At 40.3% G+C, this 23,332-nt stretch overlaps 1 protein-coding gene across 5 annotated transcripts in view; it reads right to left on the minus strand.

Moving 5' to 3' along the window:
• slc39a14 (solute carrier family 39 member 14) overlaps positions 1-22,441 on the minus strand; it is a 32,230-nt gene extending 9,789 nt beyond the window's left edge. Inside the window, exons 1-6 of one of the 5 annotated variants that reach the window (XM_047818063.1) lie at positions 22,234-22,441; positions 17,648-17,726; positions 11,818-12,124; positions 9,694-9,865; positions 5,431-5,600; positions 1,754-1,876 (exon numbers count right to left, since the gene is read on the minus strand). In XM_047818063.1, the coding sequence (XP_047674019.1) occupies positions 1,754-1,876; positions 5,431-5,600; positions 9,694-9,865; positions 11,818-12,111 (759 nt within the window). In that variant the 5' untranslated portion in view covers positions 12,112-12,124; positions 17,648-17,726; positions 22,234-22,441. Of the gene's footprint in view, positions 1-1,753; positions 1,877-5,430; positions 5,601-7,487; positions 7,658-9,693; positions 9,866-11,817; positions 12,125-17,647; positions 17,727-17,821; positions 17,839-20,382; positions 20,500-22,233 lie in introns of those variants that run through there. The other 4 variants (XM_047818059.1, XM_047818060.1, XM_047818062.1 and 1 more) reach the window with 4 other exon arrangements.
• Between the last annotated feature and the right edge of the window lie 891 nt (positions 22,442-23,332).

The following is a 23,332-nucleotide window of genomic DNA, read 5'->3' on the forward strand; positions in this document are numbered from 1 at the left end:
TGTCATGTACTTCCATATGTCATGTAGTTCGCTGTGTTTAATGTCTGTACTTCCATATATAATGTAGTTTGATGTGTAATGTCTGTACTTCCATATATAATGTAGTTTGAAGTGTAATGTCTGTACATCCATATGTCATGTACTTCCATGTCATGTACTTCCATATATATATGCCCCTGCACTCTGACCCCAACCTCCTCAGTTGGGGTATGTGAAGAAAAGAATTCCACTGTGCTGTAATGTATATGTGGCGATAATAAAGGCTTCTATGTCTATAATGTAGTTTGAATTGTAATGTCCTTACTTCCATGTGTCATGTCAACTATTTTGCTCAGTGCTTCTAAATAAACCTGTATTGAAACAAATGTCATTCTGACATGCCCATATGACCTTTGTTCATGATGTAGACAATAGCTCCAGGAGTGTCACCCAAAAAAAAAAGGTGTGTGAGTGGCATGCGGGTGTAACCTGACCGAAACAATTTGTACATTTATTATCGGAAAATCATAAATAAATACCAGACTAACCTGTTGGGAATTTTGGATTACTATTTGTTTAATAAGTACAGACCAAAACAGGATATGCAAATGAAGCTTAGATTAAAGAAACTCTGACGAACTCTATTACTCTGGCTCTGAGCAAACATTCCTGAGCCAGTGGAATAGTATGACTTTTATTTGTTCTGCACTCTCCTGTTTGACAGGTTACGCAGCGAAGAGAGCACACACACACACACACACACACACACACACACACCCCAGTGTGAAACGGCTAACATGGTGTGAGACAAAACTGAAACAGGGTTTAAAAGCAGTGATGAATAATCAGTTTAAAAAATGGATTTCTGGACTTTATATTTAGTACCCAAAAAACCCCCAAAATGGCACAAATAAATAAATAGATAGATAGATAGATAGATAGATAGATAGATAGATAGATAGATAGATAGATAGATAGATAGATAGATAGATAGATAGATAGATAGATAGATAGATCCAACTAATCACTACCATCCTATATCTTTGTCTATCTATATCTCTCCATCTGTATATTTGTATTTAAAAAAAAAAAATTTTAAGCATGCTTTTAAAAAAAATGACAATCTTTTTAGCTTTTGTAATTATACAACAATATATAAATTTTTACCTGAAAGAAAAAAAAAACAATACATTAATTCATTCATTAATTTTATTTCTACCGCTTATCCGAACTTCTCGGGTCACGGGGAGCCTGTGCCTATCTCAGGCGTCATCGGGCATCGAGGCAGGATACACCCTGGACGGAGTGCCAACGCATCACAGGGCACACACACACTCTCATTCACACACACACTCACACACTACGGACAATTTTCCAGAGATGCCAATCAACCTACCATGCATGTCTTTGGACCGGGGGAGGAAACCGGAGTACCCGGAGGAAACCCCCGAGGCACGTGGAGAACATGCAAACTCCACACACACAAGGCGGAGGCGGGAATCGAACCCCAGCCCTGGAGGTGTGAGGTGGACGTGCTAACCACTAAACCACCGTGTCCCCCCTACATATATACACTACATATATAAATTTATAATTTATAAATATAATGAATAAATAAGTAAATAAATTAATAAATAGTAATGTGGTTCGGGTTCAGATGCTAGTGATTATGTATATCTTCTTGTTAAAAATAATAACAATAAGTTTTTTTTGATTTTGATAAAGCGAGACTGACCAGGAGGGTTTGAGATCAAATCCCAAGTCTGTCACTTACCCTGCGTTTAGGTTTGAGGATCATCTTGAGGACTTTCTCCGTAAAGAAGAACAGATAGAAGCCTCCGAAGACGACGGCCGATTTGGACACGTAGTACGCTTCCATGGGGTCGAAACCAAAAGCCTGCACAGAAAGAGTCAGTTTACTTCTGAAAATAATAAACATCTGTCAGCTAGATTTTTGTAGTTTATTCTAGATAAGGCAAGTCAGACTCCAGGGCTGTGTCTCAAATCGGGTCTCACGCTATGTGATTATAGTAAACACATTTATCTGTAGCACCTGATGTGCGTAGGTTCGTGATCGAGTCTCTGATCGCCATTTAACCCAAACAGCTCAGTCAGAAATGACGGATATTTTCCACAAAACAGCTGCAGTGGCTCTGATTGTGTTTGTGTTTTGTTCCTGAGTGAAACTTTTTAAGGTTTATATTAAGAACCCTGAATCTACAGGGTTTCACTTTCAGAAGAATCCTTTACGACTAAACTCGACGATCTGAAAGAATCCTTTACTCGTTATCGGTTCGATCGCATTTTCTAGGTTTTAATCTTTTACACCTCGGGGAAAAATTTATTCCTCAGCACTTTTTTAACACTATTAAGAAAAATATAAAACTCAAAAAGCAACATTTTTTTGTTCTGTTTCTAAAGAAGCCATGTAAGATCTTGGGATTCTAAGGTTCCGAGCACGTTCATATAAGAAAGCTGGAACGAATATATATAGGAAAGATTCTATATTCTATATTTTATCCAACTGTATATCCTGGTTATGTAGAACAGGATACAAGCACTGAGAACAAAACACCAAAGCTTCCCTTCTACTGGGATAAACCATAGTGGTCTACACGAGCCTCTAGATCTGAGGAGAAGCTTTCAGAAAGCGAGGTTTCTGGGATTGGGAGTTTTTGTCATGAGGTACAGAATGAGACACAGAATTGGAGTGTGATACACTGAATGAAGACAAATGTCCGACCTCCATGCCGAATCTAAACTGAGAAAAGTTTTGCGCTGGAGCTTCGAGGTTAATCTAGATGGCGCTAGAAGTGTACGGCTACCGGTTTAGCGCTGCGCTGTCGCAAACTGCCTGTCAGCTTGGTAGAGCAGTCGAACTCTACTGGGATCCTATAACAGCCAACGGGATCCCAGTCCACGCTGGAGTCGGTGCTCAAATCTTAAGGCTTTGGGTTGAGGATAGGCTACGTTTGGGTTGAGGATAGGCTACGTTTGGGTTGAGGATAGGCTACGTTTGGGTTGAGGATAGGCTACGTTTGGGTTGAGGATAGGCTACGTTTGGGTTGAGGATAGGCTACGTTTGGGTTGAGGATAGGCTACGTTTGGGTTGAGGATAGGCTACGTTTGGGTTGAGGATAGGCTACGTTTGGGTTGAGGATAGGCTACGTCTGCATTTACAATCTCTTTCCGCTCACAGTAGCTGGTCAGAATTCCTTAAAGAGTGCCCAGGACCTGTCGGAACTCCTTCAAGAGTGTCCAGGAGCTCACGTGAGTCCTTCAGAGGTGTCCAGGAGCTCACACGAGTCCTTCAGAGGTGTCCAGGATCGGACAGTACTACTTCAAGAGATTACGGGATTTGTCGGTTTTAATACAATGGAGTCCGGGATTGCTCCTAATTCCTTCTGGAGCTTCTGAGATGCCTTCAAGCATTTATGTCCAGGATCGGTGAGAATTTCCAGAATTGGAAAACATTCTTGAAGACACCTCTAGTTAAGCCTCTTATACAGGTGTGTTGATATGGCTCGAGTCTCAGTCCTCCACGCGGCGATCTTTAAGCTAGATTAGTTTTTTCCAGTGTACAGACTTCGTCACTGCTGCTGGATGAAACATTCGGTTCGATCTGATTTCAAGGCAGATGTGTGAGGAGAAACATGCAGCTGATACGATGCTAAACCAGTAGCTACAAGCTCCCATTAACAGGTAGCTACATTGGCCTCAGAGCTCCAGTGTAAAGCTTTGGTTTATTGAATAATTGACAGCATTTGTGTTATTGTGTACATTTAAAACGTTTTCTTGCTTTTTTTCTATAATTTGTAAACCTACAGCTCTACGAGAGTCAACAATAATACGAGAGTTAAGGTATATTAGTGTGTATATTATTAGCGTATACAGAAATTTTCTGGACCTAAGAGTAAACGCTTAGAGGTTAAAAGTTAAAAAAAACTATTTTATAATCTGCCTGGATTGTATTTATTTATAATTTTGTTTATATTTAAAAAAAAAAAAAAAAAAAAAGGATTCTATAGTTTATAGTAATTAGTAAGAGCAGAAATTAAAGTCTCCGTTAGTCCGTTCTACGGCTATCGTATAATATAAAAACGACAAATTTAAAATATATTGAACTTTGAATTTATATCCGGGCAAATATACGATGTAAAACGTTATCTATATTAAACGCACCGAACGAGGGATGTTACACGAACGGTTCGACCGAACATGCTAACGTAGCTAACGGAGCACAGAAGCTGGTAGCTTCCTATTTAGCATGAACATGAAGTCAGCGTTAGCTGCATTATCATTTTTGTCCTTTAATTAAAAACAAATCTGAGATCCAGATCGTTCCTTAGAAATCCTGGTTAATTTAAAAGTTTTAAAGATTCCCGGATTTCCGAGATTCCCTGGAATGCACGAGGGCTGATCTGGGATTAAAACAGCTCATGTCTTCACCAGGCTTTCCCCACGCCGATCAGTGGTTTGAACTGAATAAAGGTTGATTAGGACATGCAAATATACACAGAGCAGATCGTCTGAAAATTGAGAATTTCTGGATTTTTTTATTTGAATTTTTGATCCGTGATGATAAATTAATTTGATTTAAATATCAGACACAGAAATCACGTTTACAAGTAATTGAATAATTATATATATATATGTGTGTATATATTTTTGCACTTATCGTAAGGCACAGCTGCATTCTCCTATTTAAAGGTTTTAAATGTTCTAGGAGGAACTAGGAGGGAAAATCCTGGGGTCCACATCAGAACTGGGAGAAAATATCAGAAGCTCTACACGTCGTTATAAGTAGCGCAAACTTTCCCAGACCGCCGTGTTAATAAGTTTATTGCTAAAATAAACGACACACTTTTAAAGACAAATAGTGTTTATACTAAACTCTGACTTTAGTTAGTTTTTTTTTCCAAAGTAGGAAAAGAAAAAAAACTTAATGTCTCAAGCTGTTTTGTTGTTGTTGTTTTTTTTTTTTACATAGAAACCGTAAAGCAGCGATTTTTCCGTCCGGTTACTGAGCGGTCGCTATAGAAACGACGACGTACTAAAATAGGAGCGTGAATATAATAAATAATATAATATAATATATATAATAATAATAATAATATAATAATAAACAATATAATATGAATATAAACCTCTATTACTGCAAAACCGATCGATATCTTCCGACCGATCGGAATGGACGGCATGATATAAAGTCGCGAGCCGTGTGTTTATTTATTTTTAATCTAAATTCGAACTTGTTTGCGTAACAACCTCTGCCTTAACCTTCCGTTAATTTTCTATCCGAGAAGAAGAAGAAGAAGAAAAAAACGGGACGTACGGTATTTTCTGTTCATGGTAAAATCACTCGCAGGTGCGTTTTACACTTAGTGCTAAGACCTGGAGGTTGAAACAGAGTCGTGCTCCTTTAATAGATCCGATGGAAGTGAACTCTACCTCAGGGATGAGCTGAAAGAGCGCGTTGGAATAAAGCGTGCCGATGGCCAGAGCTATGAAGTAGAGCAGCAGTCGTTTGTAAAAGGTTTTCCTCATGAACGGCACCACGCTGGCACCGAGCAGCGAACACAGCGAGATGACCGTAACACACACGAACCCGTAACCCCACACTGAACCCACGCAGGTCGGAGGGGCACAAAGCCAGAGAGAGAGAGGGAGAGAGAGAGAGAGAGAGAGAGAGAGAGAGAGAGAGAGAGAGACTCATTAGTGTGGTTACAGATTTTCAGTGCATTTATTGAGACCTTGAGGGAGAAGAGAGAAAAATATTTTGTTAGATTTCAATTAAAAACCCCAGACACCAGAGTCATCAGATCTCGCATGATCAGATCTCACGTATTCAGTGTCGTCTGTCACCCGAAAGAAAATCGGCCGTATTTTCCAGACAAGAATCCGATTTGTTTTTCCGAAACGTTTCCCCCAATAAGTTTAGATTAATTTGTAATGATAATTTTTTTTTTCCCCCACAAGAGTTTCCCCAGCGATCTGGAAAATACGGCACTGTGCTTGATTTCACAGGAAGTCATTAGAAGTGGTGTTGCGATTGAAGAGACAATTGGTTCATTGTAATGTTAAAAAAAATAAAAAACAAAGAAACATACACAACAAAAAGACCTTAGTTTTTATGCACCAGTAAATAAATACAACCTGCTTCCTGCTCACTCTTATAGTCATCCCTTGGGCTACAGTCAGCCCATCAATGTACCTTTCCTCAGGCTACACACACACACACACAACTGCATGATCACACACACAACTTCCTTCCCATCCTCTCTTCCACTTAACACACTCGTTCGACCATCAGAGTACACATAACACCACCTCAGGCTAGGCTGAACCTTGCCATTTTAAATCACATGCACACACACACACACACACACACACACACACACACACACAACTGCATGATCACACACACAACTTCCTTCCCATCCTCTCTACCACTTAACACACTCGCTAGACCATCAGAGTACACATAACACCACCTCAGGCTATGCTGAACCCTGAACACACACACACACACACACACACACACACACTTCATTACCTCTGTTAATGAAAGGATTCGAACCAAATCATCCCTGAATGAATGAGGTCTGTTTTCAACAATGTGAGCTCTATATTATTACTGGCCTTTTTATTCAGGCTCAAAATACTACCGTAGGCATGCGCCTTTATCTTCTTAGAACGAATAAAAAAAATTAAAAAATTAAAAAAAATAAAATAAAAACAAAATTGTCGTAAACCTGCTGCTAAATAATGCTCTATTTAACAAATAAGGGTTAATCCTGCTGCTAAAAAATGCTCCGTTTAACACATGGGAATTAAAACAGCTGCTTTAAAGATTTAAGAAAGTGACCCTGAAAATAAAGTCTGCAGGTGATAAACATTATTGGTTCAGGAAGAGAAAGAGACGATATATATATATATAGAGAGAGAGAGAGAGGAGAGAAAATTGAAGAGGGGACGAGAAATAAAATAAGAAATAGTACCAGAAAAATGAAAGAATGTTAAAAAGATTGAAAAAAAAATGAATAAAAACAAACAAACAAATAAATAAATAAACAATAAATTAAAAAACAAAACAAAAAAAAACTTACGAGCAAAATTTAAAAAAGAACATAAATAAATAGATAGATAGATAAATAAATAAATAAATAAAATGCTTGTCGATTATTAATTTTTCCGCAAGTTCATACAAAACATTTCGCCGAAACAATGAAAATGTTTTAATGATATCATCAGATTCCGGTCCTTCCCGATTCCGTTGATTTCCGATTCTGTACATTTCAGATTCCAATCATATCGAGTCCGTGTGATAAACAGATTTCCAGTTTCAGTGATCGGAGGAAATAAATTAAAATAAACAAAATTTAATGTTTTTATCCTGTGATTCGACGGCGGCGGCGGGGGGTGGAGCCCAGTATTACATTATTTTGTGTGCGTGTGTGTGTGTGTGTGTGTGTGTGTGTGTGAGGGCGAGAGCGTGTATACTGGACCTCCGGCAGCAGCTGGAACACGGCAGTGGAGAAGAGCGTCCCGATGGACAGAGCGATGAAAAAGACGAGGACTCTGCGCATGAATCGTGTCCTCATCAGTGGCACCACAAACACACCGGTCAGAGCAAACACACTCACTATAGTCACACTGAGCACAGAGAAACCCCACACTGCACACCCACACACATGCACACACAAACACACACACACTTTAGTCACAGTATAAAAAAAAAAATCAGCAACACAAACACACAGTGTCTGGTGTGACTATCTGTGTGATATTTAGCTTAAGTTAAGTAATTATATTAAAAAATGATGAAAGATGCCCCAGAAAGGGCAGAAGACCACAGCTGGGCAGAAGCACTAAGGGGAAAGAGGCTCCTGCAAAGGCAGAAGAAGCTCAAGTTCCCCTGTGTTAGGAAAAAAGTCCCGACATGGGCAGAATCCCCAGGTTAGGAAAAAAGCCCCCAGATGGGCAGAAGCCCCCAGATAGACAGACCTTCACAGAGGGTCAGGAGCAAACAAATGGGCAGGAAGGACAGAATCCCTTTCAAATGGGCAGAATCCCCAGGTGAATTAAAGCCCCCAGGTGGGCAGAAATTTGAGATGGAAGTCCCCGAAGTGTTCAGGGGCTCCATATTGGAGTATTCAGGTGAGTAAAAAGCCCTCAGGAGGGCAGAATCACATCCCTTCATTGTGCATTATCTGGTTTCTACACTTCCTTCTCTCTATTTGTTCTGGTTTCACTTTACACACCACACATCGCCCTACATCCTGATGCCTCTTTCCTCAGTCCTCTTTTGTCCTTCTCTCGGGCATTCTCTGTGACCTCCTCTCCCTCCCCCAATTTCCCTCGGTGGACGTGGAGGGCAGAGACTCTGCCTCGAGGCGAGGCAAGATCTCGGCACCGAAAACCGGCTTTAAGAGTTCGCTCCGGGAAAAGGTCGAGTCGTAGCGGTTTTCGGCAGAGATTCTCTTTCATTCTGAACCGTTTTCTAGTGTCCAGGGTTTTGCCCCATCGCTGTTAGATGTGTAGCGCAAACCTCAGTGTGACTCTGGATAATTACGAGCTTACACGAGCCCCTGAATATACAGAACAGGGAAAGTATAAAACAACACAAGAATATTTGGCTTCGTATCTCAGAGCACACAAACTGCCCACGTAATTATGACCTTCTCCTCTGTCTCGCCAGCAGACACCACAAAAACACTGACTCTCCTCTGGGCTCTTTTTAACATCTCTGGCACAAACCTCGACTTCTGACAAAACTCTCGAAACGTTTCCTCCGTCTACGCCGAGCCCCGGAAGCCGCGACATGGAGAACGCAAGCTGTAGAACGTCTACTCTTGTTGACGATCCGATTGGTTTGCTTTTTTAAAATGTCTGTTAAATCTTTCGTTTTGCATTTTACTGGAATAAAATCTAGAATATAAAGTCAGACTTTCTCGTGTATTTTTCATTTATCACTGAACATCTGGAAAAGTGGTACATGAGATGTTATGATAGTGAACAATTAATTAAAATAACAATAAAAAAAAACAAAAAACAAAAACATACTATAGTGACAACACTGAAACATTACTGTAGAGACCAACCAAGGAAGGTCAATCAAATGTCACCATAGAGACATGAGAAGGGTTACCATAGAGACAGAAGTATGTAGCAACATGACGATGAAATGTCACCAGAGACAGAGGAGAAGGGTTACCATAGAGACAGAAGTATGAAACATTACCGTAGCAACATGACAATGAGATGATACCAGAGAGACAGGACTCTGCAACTTTCCCATAGAGACGCCACCATAGCGATGCGACGACGAAAGGTTACCATGGAAACAAACAAACCAAACGTCTACCCCCAGACACCGGAGAGCAAAACTGTTCTCGCTGCCATGTTTCCATGGTAACCTTATCAGAGCAACACGACAATGAAACTTTACCCGAGAGTCAAGACAAGGAATCGTTAACATAGCGACATAATAATAACAACTGTTATCTCAGAGAAAGGACAAAGGAATGTTACTATAGCAACATGTCAATCAAAATCCTGCTGAGGAAACATCATCATAGAGACAGGAACATGAAATGATGCAGTTACATTATTATTATTATTATTATTATTATTATTATTATTATTATTATAAATAATCTCTAGAAATGATCATTCATCATTCCTAAGAGGTGAATTGTCTCGTTCTCTTACCTTCAGCGTTGGACGGTTTGGCGCTCGGTTCTGGTTCTTGGTTCTGTTCATCGTGACACGCTCGAGAGTCCAGTTGCTGCAGCATGGTAGGGCAGAACTCCTGCAGGCCCGGCGCATCCAAACGGGACTTCTCACTCAGACCGTGCGCCGCCAAAGTGTCTGTGGGTAAACACTGAGAGAACAGGCACACACACACACACACACACAGACATGCATGCACAAACAAACACACACACACACACGTGTTACAAATAGAAACCCTTCTCACTGCGTTTTGTTCTCGTGAACAGTCGACATTATCAGTGTAGATAAAAAGTTACTATATATAAAACTCCCATGTGGAAGATTTGACGCAGCGAATATCTGTTCCAAACTCTGTCCATCTCCGAAAAGCAAATCTCCGGCTTCTCGCTTCCTGATCAGTGCACAGATCGGACGCCGATGGCGTTCCGTCACCGCAGCGTGACGTTGTGAACTAGAACCCAACGCAGCAGTGCAGCAGATGCCTGTTAATAAGATGTTAGTGACGTCTGGAAAGCATCAGAGTTCATCTGCGAGTTACTTGACGTGAAACCTCCACCACCACCACCCCGACTTCCACCACCACCTCGTTCGTTTATCCAGTTTAAGTGTAACATGAAAAACGAACGAGGTGGTGGACGTCGGGGGGATGGTGGTGGTGGTGGAGGTTTCACATAGAGTGACTCGCTTGTTCTAATAGGGTACCGTTTCTATAGCAACAGTTTATTCACTGGGACAGAGTCTATAACGGAAAACTAAAGGTTACAGCTTTATCTCTTTAGAACCGTAAAAAAAAACCTGTTGCACTTGAGACTCCTTCAATAAAAGTTTTTTTTTTAAAACATCTGTTTATAGAAAACTTTCCCGTATCTAATTTCTATACGGGTAGTTGACAAATGACCAAGAAAAAGTACTTTTTTTGGAAAGCATAACTTTTTAAGAAAAAATACATATAAATACATATATTTGTGGAGTATGAAAACTGCAGTTTCAGAAAATAGTACTGGTCACTCATTTTGTCAATGACTTCACATATTTTTTTCACTTTTTCACTCAACAATACTGTAAATGTGTCCTATGGTGTGACATTTAAAAAGTACTAAGAAATTATATTAGATAACAAAATAAATACTTGAGACAGAATTGTTCACATTATTAAAACATTATTTTCTTAAAGTGATATTTATTTTACATGAAAGTACTAATTAGAATCATTTTCACCATGAATAGATGAATGGTGTCACACCAAAGGACAAAAAAACAACAACTTCAGTGGTCTTAAAACATAGTTAAATATTTAAACAATTCTGAGAGAAATACTTACCATGTGCACTTCTCATGGCCTTCATAGGGGTCTTCAGTCACATGACCTTGAGTGGGGTCTTTCAATTAAATGTAGTTGTCCATGATTTTGCCCAAATTAAAATTAGGTTTTTGCATAACACCAAAGGACATTTTTTTCTGTGACAAACTTTATGAAATTCCTACACTTTTAGAAATGTATGTATATGAAAAGTGATGGCCACTTAGTGAAATAGACACTTGCACAATTATGCCAGGAGTGTTCATTAAGATTTTTAAACATTATTTTCTTTATTTATAAAATGTAATATTTATGAAATAATGTTGTCTACTGTCACACCATAGGACAATTTTGAGATTTGGCTCAAAGTTCTAAAAAAAACTAACAATAACTTGGGTATTAAAACAACAAATTCATATAAAACAAGAAAATGTTTAACCATTTACAGTATTCTAAATTATGAAAATGTGAAATAAATTATGTTTTATCTTCTGTGACAGTGAAAAAGCCATGTCACGTCAACTACCCATACGTATGTTTTTAGTTTAGTGAAAATCTTTTGTCGCAATATAAAACATTTCTTGGTATCTTGAAAAATCTGCTTTTTTTTTGAGAAAATGAGCTCATTAGCATCTCATTAGCATCTCATTAGCATTTAATCGTTATTAATCGCTGATCAATACACTTGGATATTTTAGACTAATTTTATTAAGCACTGGTGCCATATCATCATCATCATCATCATCCTCACTATATATATTATAAATATGAAGTACAAATCAGTGTTGTGAATCTCTCACCGTGTTGTTGTTAGTTGTCTTCGTTATCGTCGGCGGCGTCTTCGGCGGCGTCGTGTGCGGCGTCTTCTCTCCGCTCTGCTCCTGTCCGAGGTGAGCGAGCAGCGACCGGAGCTGCGACACCGAGATGGTCCCGTTTTCTCCATATCGGCTCAGCAGATCCTGCAGGATCACGGCAGGACGGAGCGCAGTCTGACCTCTGACCTCTCCCGAGGGCCAACATACCAAGCCAAGGAACAGGGTAAGGGCAAAGGTCAAGGTCAGCTGACTGTAACCATGGGCTGAGGTCTGAGTCATGACTCTGTAGGATCTGTAAGAGATGAGACGAGCCGGAGTCCTTTTGTGTTCAAACATACAATAAAATTCGTTTTTTATTTTTAATGACATGCCAGGAACGAGAGAGAGAGAGAGAGAGAGAGAGAGAGAGAGAGAGAGAGAGAGAGATAGATAGATAGATAGATAGATAGATAGATAGATAGATAGATAGATAGATAGATAGAAAAGAGTGAAAAAGAGATATATAATTAAGGACAATTAACCAGGAGATATTGGAGAGATTTTAAATAACAATACGAATCAGATTTCTGACACATAGAGCACGTTACTGAGTAAGTTACTGAGTAAGTTACTGACTACGTTACTGACTACGTTACTAAGTTACTGACTAAGTTACTGACTAAGTTACTGACTAAGTTACTGACCAAGTTACTGACTACGTTACTGAGTAAGTTACTAAGTTACTGACTACGTTACTGAGTAAGTTACTAAGTTACTGACTACGTTACTGACCAAGTTACTGACCAAGTTACTGACCAAGTTACTGACTATGTTACCAAGTTACTGACTAAGTTACTAAGTTACTGACTACGTTACTGAGTAAGTTACTGACCAAGTTACTGACTATGTTACTAAGTTACTGACTAAGTTACTGACTATGTTACTAAGTTACTGACTAAGTTACTAAGTTACTGACTAAGTTACTAAGTTACTGACTAAGTTACTAAGTTACTGACTACGTTACTGAGTAAGTTACTGACCAAGTTACTGACCAAGTTATTGACTATGTTACTAAGTTACTGACTAAGTTACTAAGTTACTGACTAAGTTACTGACAAAGTTACTGAGTAAGTTACTGACCAAGTTACTAAGTTACTGACTAAGTTACTGAGTAAGTTACTGACTACATTACTAAGTTACTGAGTAAGTTACTGACCAAGTTACTGACCAAGTTACTGACCAAGTTACTGACCAAGTTACTAAGTTACTGACTAAGTTACTAAGTTACTGACTAAGTTACTAAGTTACTGACTAAGTTACTAAGTTACTGAGTAAGTTACTGACCAAGTTACTGACCTAGGTTACTAAGTTAATGACCAAGTTACTAAGTTACTGACTAAATTACTGAGTAAGAATCTGTACATTTCAAATGTGCAAACTGATCGAATAGCTCCTGAACTTTGGGGACTAAACAGCAGCACTGACTGATGACATTAAATGCAGAAAAGTTCCAGAAAGTTCTTCAAAATCAGAAGAGACCAAAACCCTGAAACATCAACATGTGAAACCCAGCAGGTGTGTTTAGTGTTCACACTGCAGCCTACTGACTACATCAGCATCATATAACTCTATAAACACTCACACACACACACACACACACACACACACACACACACACACACACACACACACACACACACACTCCCTCTCTCCCTCTCTCTCTACAGGGCTGCTCATGCTGGAGATGATGTTTGCTTTTCCATGATTTCCACATCCTCAGATTCCTCGTCAGACTCATGGGAAGACACGTTGACAGTAAGAGGTGTGTTCCGCTCTGGTCCTGGGAGGAAACTGGGCTGAAGCTGAGGATCTACAGAGACGCCACGTCGTCATGGTGCTGAGTTTCTCTAGCTGATTCTCCACCAGAGAATCCAACACCAGGCAACAGAGCAGTCAACAGGAATAAAGGTGTTACTTCGGACCTGGATTCAGCTGTGTGTGTGTGTGTGTGTGTGTGTGTGTGTGTGTGTGTGTGTGTGTGTGTGTGTGTGTGAAAAAAGACTAGTGTGAGAGTGTGTGAGAGAGAGATCGAGAAAGACTGTGTGTATGTGGGAATAAAACAACACTTGTTTCTTTGTCGGCCTTGTTACTGAAGCGTGGCTCTCTTTTGCCAACACACGCGCACACACACACACACACACACACTGGTGTTATTTGAGCTGCTGCCTGGTTTGAGCTCAGGAGTGCTGCTCTTTTCTCTAAGCAGTCTCAACAACAAAGAGAGAGAGAGAGAGAGAGAGAGAGAGAGAGAGAGAGAGAGAGTGTGTGTGTGTGTGTGTGTGTGTGTGTGCTCATCAAATTTTTTTTTTATTTTTATTTGACTTTACTTTTTTTCCCCCCCTAAAGTCACCTTTATGACCGTTTTCCAGCTCAGACTGAAGCGAAACTGTACGAGTGTCTAGAGCTGAAAAACTGACACAAACAAAAAAAGGTCTGAGGTAAAAAAAACGAACAAACAAACAAATAAATAAATAAAAGAGATAGAGAGGAACTGTACTGTGTATTATCATCTAAATCCTGTCTAATCTACAGTGTCCTCCTTTCAACGCTAGGCCACGCCCCCTTCCTTCCTGAACCCGAGGTGAAGCGACACCAAAATATGTGCTGAGGAAAGAAAACAATTCGATTATTTTTATCTCTGCGGCGTCTCAGTGTGCGTTTTTACAGCGGGTTTGTAAAGAGTCTGAGAAAGACAGGAATGACAAATACATCGTAGAAGAGATAAAAAAAAGAAGAAGAAGAAAAAAGGAAGTGTGAAAGAGAGTTTACGATGATTAAGATTATGGTTCCAACGATGCTGAAACCGAGGCATGTAGACAGAGTAGGTGTGTGTGTGTGTGTGTGTGTGTATGTGTGTGTGTGTGTGTGTGTGTGTGTGTGTGTGGAAAATTTACCTCAGGAAAGACAGTGAAAAAGAAAATACAATGAGAGGAAGACTGTGAGAGAAAAAAAAAATGGGGGGGGGGGGGGTGATAAAAAGCTTTATTAAAAGCTGTAATAGAGACATGGATCGCTTCCTAAACTCCTGAAACTTTCCCCATAGTCATCGTTTCAGCCGGCGCCTCGCCTCGCCTCGTCTCTTCGCTCAAGGTTGTTTGGAATTTGAGCAGCAAACAATCTGACCCTGAAAAAAACAACACCACCAGTCTAAAAGTAGAAACCCTTGTTCTGAAAGCGAGCTGAAATCTCGAGAGTCGAGCGCCGAGACGTCGATCCCGAGCGGGACTCGGGTGTGTGCGTGAGCTCTAATTACACCGTCTGTCGATGTGAGATGATGTAAAAGGACGCAGAGAAGAAGATGGAGGACTTTCACCATCAGGACAACGTTCACATCTGTTTGTTCGTGCGACAGGACGACAAACACGTATCGCTACGCGCAGATATCAAGAGATCCGGTTAATGTTCACATCACTCTTCAGGGCAGGGGAAATGTCATCGACATGACTTTGCCCCGGGGGCATTTTAGAAATTGCTGATATCAGATTTTCACGCACAACACTATCTAGAGTTGTGAAAACAAATAGAACGGTGTGAACTTAGGAAGGTGACGGTGACAGGAATAAACGCTCTGGACATCCGCCATGAGACAGTAATACAAACAGCCGATCGTCGTCCAGAGGCATCACTGTTTGTTGAATACAACTTCTTTGTTATTCAACAAAACGCAATAAAAATGTCCAAACTTATCGAGTTCAAGTTCAAGTTCGCTTTATTGTCATCCCGCTACATGTTGGGACATGCAGTGGAACGAGATGTTGTGTCTCACAGGTCAACGGTGCAACATACATACAGACATAAAACAACAGCGAAGCAGGGGGGCAGGTACGGAGTACGTCATCAGTACACGCGATACAGTATGTATCTGACAGATACATCGGCCGGAGCAAGAACAGACTATACAGCTAGTACAGACTATACAAACCATGCAATAGCAAACTGTACACAGACTTTCAATAAATAAATAAGTGGACTATACAACGCTTTCCTTGATATTGTAAATGTGCAACAGGAGGCATTCAAAGTCAAGCAGCTGGTAGCGAGCTATTGCAAGATACAATGTGCAGACCTGCCAACCTTGGAAAAATCTTTTGAGTAGCAACTTACTGCAGCGACGCAGCACGAGGTCAGGCACATTTGCTGGTTAGTGTTGATTAAGTTCACAGGCTCACTCATCACAACTTTTTACTATATTTTTCCTATATAAATAGTGGCAAATAAAGTAAAACTTGATCTGTGAGTAAAACTTAAACTTGAGGCACAACACCGGACACTTGGGCACATGCCCCCAGTAAAGGAGTCTAACGACGCCTGAGGTTCTGCAGGCTTATTAAAATGGATGAAATTCACAATTCTGGCCATTTACCTTTGAAACGTTAAGTCCTAACTTGTAAAAAAAACAGTCATTGTAGAGAACAGAATTGAAGACGGACAGAGACAGATGAAAACCACATTCGTTTTGACGGCTCTCCGCTTGTAGCGTTAAAGAGTTTTAAACTGCCGCTATGATTGGTCGAATTATTATTTTCCCAGTTTGCTGCCCAATGCGCTTACACCCATAGGCGCGTTGCCTGGTGCGCAAATGCACAGACAGTTGTACTCAAAGGCATCAACAGTTTTTTACAATGCGTATTTTGAAGTGACAAATCGTAGCAGCGTACTTTAATGTCTAAATGCGTATCTGCTACACAAAATGCGTAACGGTTGGCAGGTCTGAATGTGCAACACGGGCATGTAATCGTGCGTATTGTCTGTGGTTGTACAGTATTTTGTTTTTTATAAATGCTGCAATAACATCTCAGTAAAATAGCACACCTAAGCAGCATGCAAACTTCCTCCTACACTACAAGTAGGTACTGAACCAAATGCGGCAAGTACTGAACCAAATGCGGCAGGCACTGAACCAAATGCGGCAGGCACAGAACCAAATGCGGCAGGCACAGAACCAAATGCGGCAGGCACAGAACCAAATGCGGCAGGCACAGAACCAAATGCGGCAGGCACAGAACCAAATGCGGCAGGCACAGAACCAAATGCGGCAGGCACAGAACCAAATGCGGCAGGCACTGAACCAAATGCGGCAGGCACTGAACCAAATGCGGCAGGCACTGAACCGAATGCGGCAGGCACAGAACCGAATGCGACAGGCACTGAACCGAATGCGACAGGTACTGAACCGAATGCGGCAGGCACTGAATCAAATGCGGCAGGCACTGAATCAAATGCGACAGGTACTGAACCAAAAGTGATAGGCACTAAATCAAATGCAGCAGGCACTGAACCAAACAGGGCAGGCACTGAATCAAATGCGGCAGGTACTGAGTCAAATGTGGCAGGTACTGAATCAAATGCGGCACCGAACCAAAAGTTATGGATTCTGAATGTTTTTTTTTTTCTGATTTCAGTATTTAAAAAAAAACAAACTTTGTTTTCTGACTTGATCTCAAACATTAATGTACTTATTTATCTCGGATCTGCAGCATAACTAAACTGCATCTGATAAATTTGTGTCTAATCCTGAAAAAAAAAAAAACAATTAAAATGATTTATTTCTAAATGGTATTTTAAATGTACATACAAACAGAACATTTTCCCGCCCCCAACAGAAACGTTCATACTTGTTTCAGATAAAAAAAAAAACTTTTTTTACTTAAATCTTTTACCTAATTGGTTTATTTGGTGTAAACAAATCTCTACTAATCCGTCATTATATGGCCATATATATATATAAATAACCAGTGATAAAAAGCACAGCCAAAAGCAAGAATCCTTCACTTACCTTCCGATCACACACAGGAAAAAGTAAGTGCCCCCTCATGCAGTCTCCGAGCGACAGCAGACAGCCGGTGGTCAGAGGGCTTTATAAAGACAGCAGCATGAGAGAAAGCTGTCATTACTTTCCAGAAGCTGCTTATTAAAGACCACGGTGTGGTGTGAGAAATGAGCAGTTTACCTCAGGATGCTGGTGTGTAATAACACAGCGGTGTTGTCGCTAATAATTAAGTCATTACACCACATGATTTAGTCACTAAGCTGCTGAGGGGAGGGACATCGAGGAGTCGCCGCCGTCGTCGCACTTTGTCCCCTCAACTCTCACACGGACACCAAACGAGAGCGTCAGCACATCTAAAACGCCACCGGGAGCCATCGAAATAAACACAACTCCTCGATTAAACCACAAGAACTTCAGTTTCTGTGCTTATAGCCACGCCGGATACAGACGAATAAAGCCGTGAAGCGTTTACGGCGTGAGGGCCGAGGCGCTGCAGTGGCCGAGCTGCTTTACTGCAGGATTTAAAAATCACGCCAGAGTCATAGGAGCTCTCTCACTGCTGAGTAAATCAGTTCATCAGGTTCGGATAGTAGAGTTCTGTGATCGTTTGGTTTGTTCATTTATACAGACAGACAAACAGACAGACGTTTACATTCACATTGCCAGACATATTTATCCAGAGCGATTTACAATTTTATCTCATTTATACTCCTGACCGATTGAGGGTTAAAGCCAGTGGACACTTAATGGAGCTGAGATACATGACATCTTAACCACTAAGCTACTACATCCCAGACAGACAGGCAGACAGACAGCCAGACAGCCAGACAGCCAGCCAGGCAGACAGCCAGGCAGACATACAGACTTAGGTAGAGAGATTTAAAAATAAATACATAAATAATTAATTAATTAATAAAAAGAAAGCAGAGCTCTAAGTCTTTTCTCTGGGAGTCAGTGAGTAATGGAGATCCCATACAGCTTCATGTGAAATAAAGTGTTTGGGTTCATAAATATAATAAAAACCCAACGGTAAAGATAAGCAGAGATAATCTGACTTTCATTACTTAAACATTCTAAAACCTTTTGCAAATCTGCTGGGAATTTATAGTTCGGTTTTGGCTTAAGAAAGTCTCTACATCTGGATATCCGCTGAGCTCCACACATTCAGGCAGAGTGAAGAAGAGCCAAGTGTATGATCCTGAACTGCTCAATCACATCCCATCCTCTTCCTCATACACCCTGGATCACAGAAACGCAACATTTACTCTGGTTATCAGATGAATGATTAACGAATCCTGACAGCCGTCCGTGTGCGAACCGGAGTCCTACGGTAACTAAAGGCCGACTCGCCGAGAACGCCTTTAACACCGGTCACAGAGCAACTTCAGAAAAATCTGGAAAGATATCAACACATGAGCTGAATATCAGGAAGGAAACCGTGAGATGAACCGCGGAGAACGAGGAGATGGTAGAAGCGGGAAGAGAAAAAGCGTACAGAGTCTCGCGGGGTAAAAGGTTAGAGGTCCTTCGGAAAAAAAATAGCACAAAGAGATAAAAATCTCTTGATCAAGCAGGACAAGCAGGCTGTCTGATATTATATCTAACCACAAAGCCACAGCGTTTACTGAAGTGCTTCGTATCAGTTACACAACTCCAATAAAACACAAAGCAACAAAAGAAAAAAGTCCTGGGAAAAACTACAGTATACATTTCATAATAACTTGATTCTGTTTAAAACACCGACAGTGACGTTTTCCCTCCTGTTCGGTGGCGTGTACTTAATTTAAAGACGATTATAATGAAGCTACAAAGAATGAACGTGTATTTAAATGTAGAAAGTTCTACGTTATTCTGAGCAGTGAGTGTTCGTTTGCTGCGAGATGTGACTAAAGCACTATTCGGACGGGATTAGTTTTACGTGGGGACGTGGAGTGATGCAATTTTACCTCAGGACGTCTGTAATATTAATTGGCCGATTCGCACGGGACAAGACATCTCAGTAAAACTAGCAGAAGTGGGAGGGGTCACTCGCTTTACGCACCACAGTAACCTCCTTGTCGTCATGTGCGTATGACGTTGCTTCCTGTTTCAAGCGCCTCCATGCTTGCAAAACGCGCCAAAAACTACTTTTAAACAGGAAATGACGGAATTTTACCGTACATATTTACAGCGGGTCTATTCGGACGGGATTAGTATTACCTGAGGTAATTTTTCCGGACCGTTTTACAGAAGGTAAAAGTCGCCGTAATCTTTACTGACATCGTCCGTAATGACATCGTCCGCGACTAAATTCACCGAGAAGCTCTGGTAATAATTACTTTACCCCCACGTCCCCACATAGAGCTAATCCCGTCCGAATAGGGATTAAGAGCGTAAAAATCTTAGATCTGAATTATAAAAGTAACAAATGAGACACTGAGAGGGAAAAAATTAGGGGAAAAAAAGGGGGCCTAAAAGCGACACCTGAGGATCCTCACGTATCCAAAGATACATTTACATGAAACCTGATAAAGGTTTGGGAATCAAATTCGAGCATTAAACTTTTTCCCCCAGAGAGGGGAATTAAAATGTACATCGAGTTAAAACTCCATCTTGGAAAAGTCTCCTTACTCAGTAATCATGTCTTTTTCTCTCTCTCTCACACACACACACACACACACAGGTTTGGATGGTGGATTAACAGTATAGTCTCATAACATCAGACAGAAGCTTGCGGCACATCTACAATTCTTTTATCGTACCTCATTATCCGTAACATTCATGCACAGGAAATGTCGAGGTGTAAGATGCTTGACTTTCGGTTTGATTATCAGATCGTCAAAGCCAAGAAACAAACAAAGCACAAAACAACGATGTCTCTAGAACACAGAGAACAACAGTAAGACCCTCTGGGATTAGGAGATTTTCGCTTGCTGAAATTAACGCAGAACTCGAGAGAACTCCGTGATATTCGGATATTCGAACGTTTCTGCAGATTTGTTCTGAGACGTGAATCTATTTTATTTATTTATTTTTTAAAAAAGACCACAACAATTACACAAAAACTCCAGTCTGGATCGTCTGATTAATATGAAGCAATTATTAAGATATTAATATTTAATATCATTCAGAATATTACTTTTTAGTCTTTTAACGCAGCTAGAAACTAAAGCATCCGGGTCTCCACGTTTATTACAACGATCGGGTGTTTTCTCAAAATTTTTCGACAAGAATTTTTTTTTCCGCCATTATTCCAGGTAACAACTTCAAAGAGACTCGATTTCACGAGTCACTCATTTTAAAAGGAGGTCAAGAGAGAAAAGTAAACAAAACAACTGCCACTAAGTGAGCCGTGACTCGTCTCCGTTTATAGAGAGAGAAGGTTAATACAGTCCGTACATCTACTACAAGATCGATAGAAGTAGGTTAAGTTTATTCTTTAATTTTAAATCTGTATTTTTATTATAAAGCAGATTTAATGCACCGTGATGTATAAATGCTGCACTAAAGTTCATACTTGTGTCTTATAACAAAGTAATAAAGTCTTTTAAACACGTGCGATATGTCTGTTTACTTACTCAGGTCTCTTTTTATATATACTGTATATTATATTATGTCTCAATTCTTTTTATATGTTTGCATTTTCTTACTTTTGCTGCTGTAATAGTGAAATTTCGCCATCGTGGGACGGATAAAGGTCTCTCTTATCTTATACTATTATATTATATTATATTGCTCCAGCCTGAGACAGACAGACACAGAGCAGAGAAAGAGACAAGAGAGAGACAAGAGAGACTAGAAAAAGAAGAGAGAGCGAGAGAGAGACGGATAGAGAGACGGATAGAGAGACGGACACAGAGAGAAACGGACAGAGAGACAGACAGAGACGGACAGAGAGACGGACAGAGAGACGGACGGAGAGACGGACGGACGGAGAGACAGACGGACTGACAGAGAGACGGACAGGTGGACGGACAGAGAGAGACGGGCAATTGGACGAACAGAAAGAGACGGACAGAGAGACGTACAGAGAGAGACGTACTGAGAGAGGCGGACAGAGACAGTTCCTGTAGTGTCTTTATCAATAGAGACGTGACCTACATCACCTACAGAAAGTCCTGCTGCTAACATACGAGAATAACAGAATAATCTTTTCAGAAATAAACACATGACATCTGACAGGAAAGCAGTGACATTACAGTCCACTAACAATTACAATAAATACACTAAACCTCTCTGTAAAACTAACCCTGTGCAAATAGGGCTTTATTATCTATATTCATAATATTTATATATTTATTATGTATATATATATATATACACAACCGATGTTATGAATATCTGATACTAGACTTTAATGTTTAAGGCTGATGATGATGATGATGATGATGATGTTTAAGCCCAACATCATGCAGGTCAGCAGCATCACAGCTCCCTCCATGTTAGCATCAGGAGCTAATCAGAGCTTTTATTACTGTTTACACTAATCACACTTTATAACACCATATGACACGTACAAGTTACACGTTATACACCGCTGTAAATAAACACATAAACACACACACACACACGTGATTGTTATTGTTGTTATTATTAGGGTTTTAATTCCTTACCTAAAGCTTTGTGTTGTTTTAACGTCCGTGACGTGACCGAGGGTTTAACGGAGTGTGTTTTGGTCCTGTAGCTGCCACCTCGACCCCATTCACTTACACACACACTCACACACTCTCTCACACTCACCCACACACACACTCACACACACTCACACTTACACACACACACAGAGAGAGAGCGGCTAAGCGTGTAGGGTAAGACGCGCATGCGCAATGCGCTTTAAACCGCTACCGCCACGTTCGGTTCGCCTCTTTCAGATGACGTCATCTTTTCACGCCTCCTCCGAGTTGCGCGAATGGATAGGGTTGCCAGATAGATTAATAAAGGGTGCGGGTTTTAATCGCGAGACAGACAAACAGACAAACAGAAAGAAAGAAAGAAAGAAAGAAAGAAAGAAAGAAAGAAAGAAAGAAAGAAAGAAAGATAGATAGATAGATAGATAGATAGATAGATAGATAGATAGACAGACAGACAGACAGACAGACAGACAGACAGACAGAATGATAGATAGATAGATAGATAGATAGATAGACAGACAGACAGACAGACAGACAGACAGACAGACAGAATGATAGATAGATAGATAGATAGATAGATAGATAGATAGATAGATAGATAGATAGATAGACATTGATTCAAAGTTATTGTCAAAGGATTGCAAGCGATATTGTTTATTAAGATTATGTTCTCTTTTTTGTATTTATTTATAACAATATTTTTATTTAGTTCACTTTTATTTCCCCTTTAAGACAAGCACATTCTATAAGTTTCCAAAATGTTGTAGTAGAAGAGTAAAAGTTTGGGTTAGAACCACATACTGTATGGAAGTGATGGTCAGGTTTCTCCTACTTCTGCCTATCTGTATGGTGCATTTTCATTGGAAATCATTTCAGAATCGATTAAACCGATTCTAGTCAGCTGTTGGGAATTTGTAAACAAAATCTCTTCCTTTAATCACTTAAACGTGACAGAAAACCTCCTAGAAACTGCCTTAGACACGTCGTCACATCCTACAGCTAGCTATTATTTCGTTTCCTATCCAGCTCGACCAAATGACTAAGGACGGCTAGTCTTGTAGTGTAACAGCGTCTGTAGCCT

The sequence above is a fragment of the Tachysurus fulvidraco genome, chromosome 9 (assembly GCF_022655615.1).
Source record: "Tachysurus fulvidraco isolate hzauxx_2018 chromosome 9, HZAU_PFXX_2.0, whole genome shotgun sequence".
Taxonomy (NCBI): domain Eukaryota; kingdom Metazoa; phylum Chordata; class Actinopteri; order Siluriformes; family Bagridae; genus Tachysurus; species Tachysurus fulvidraco.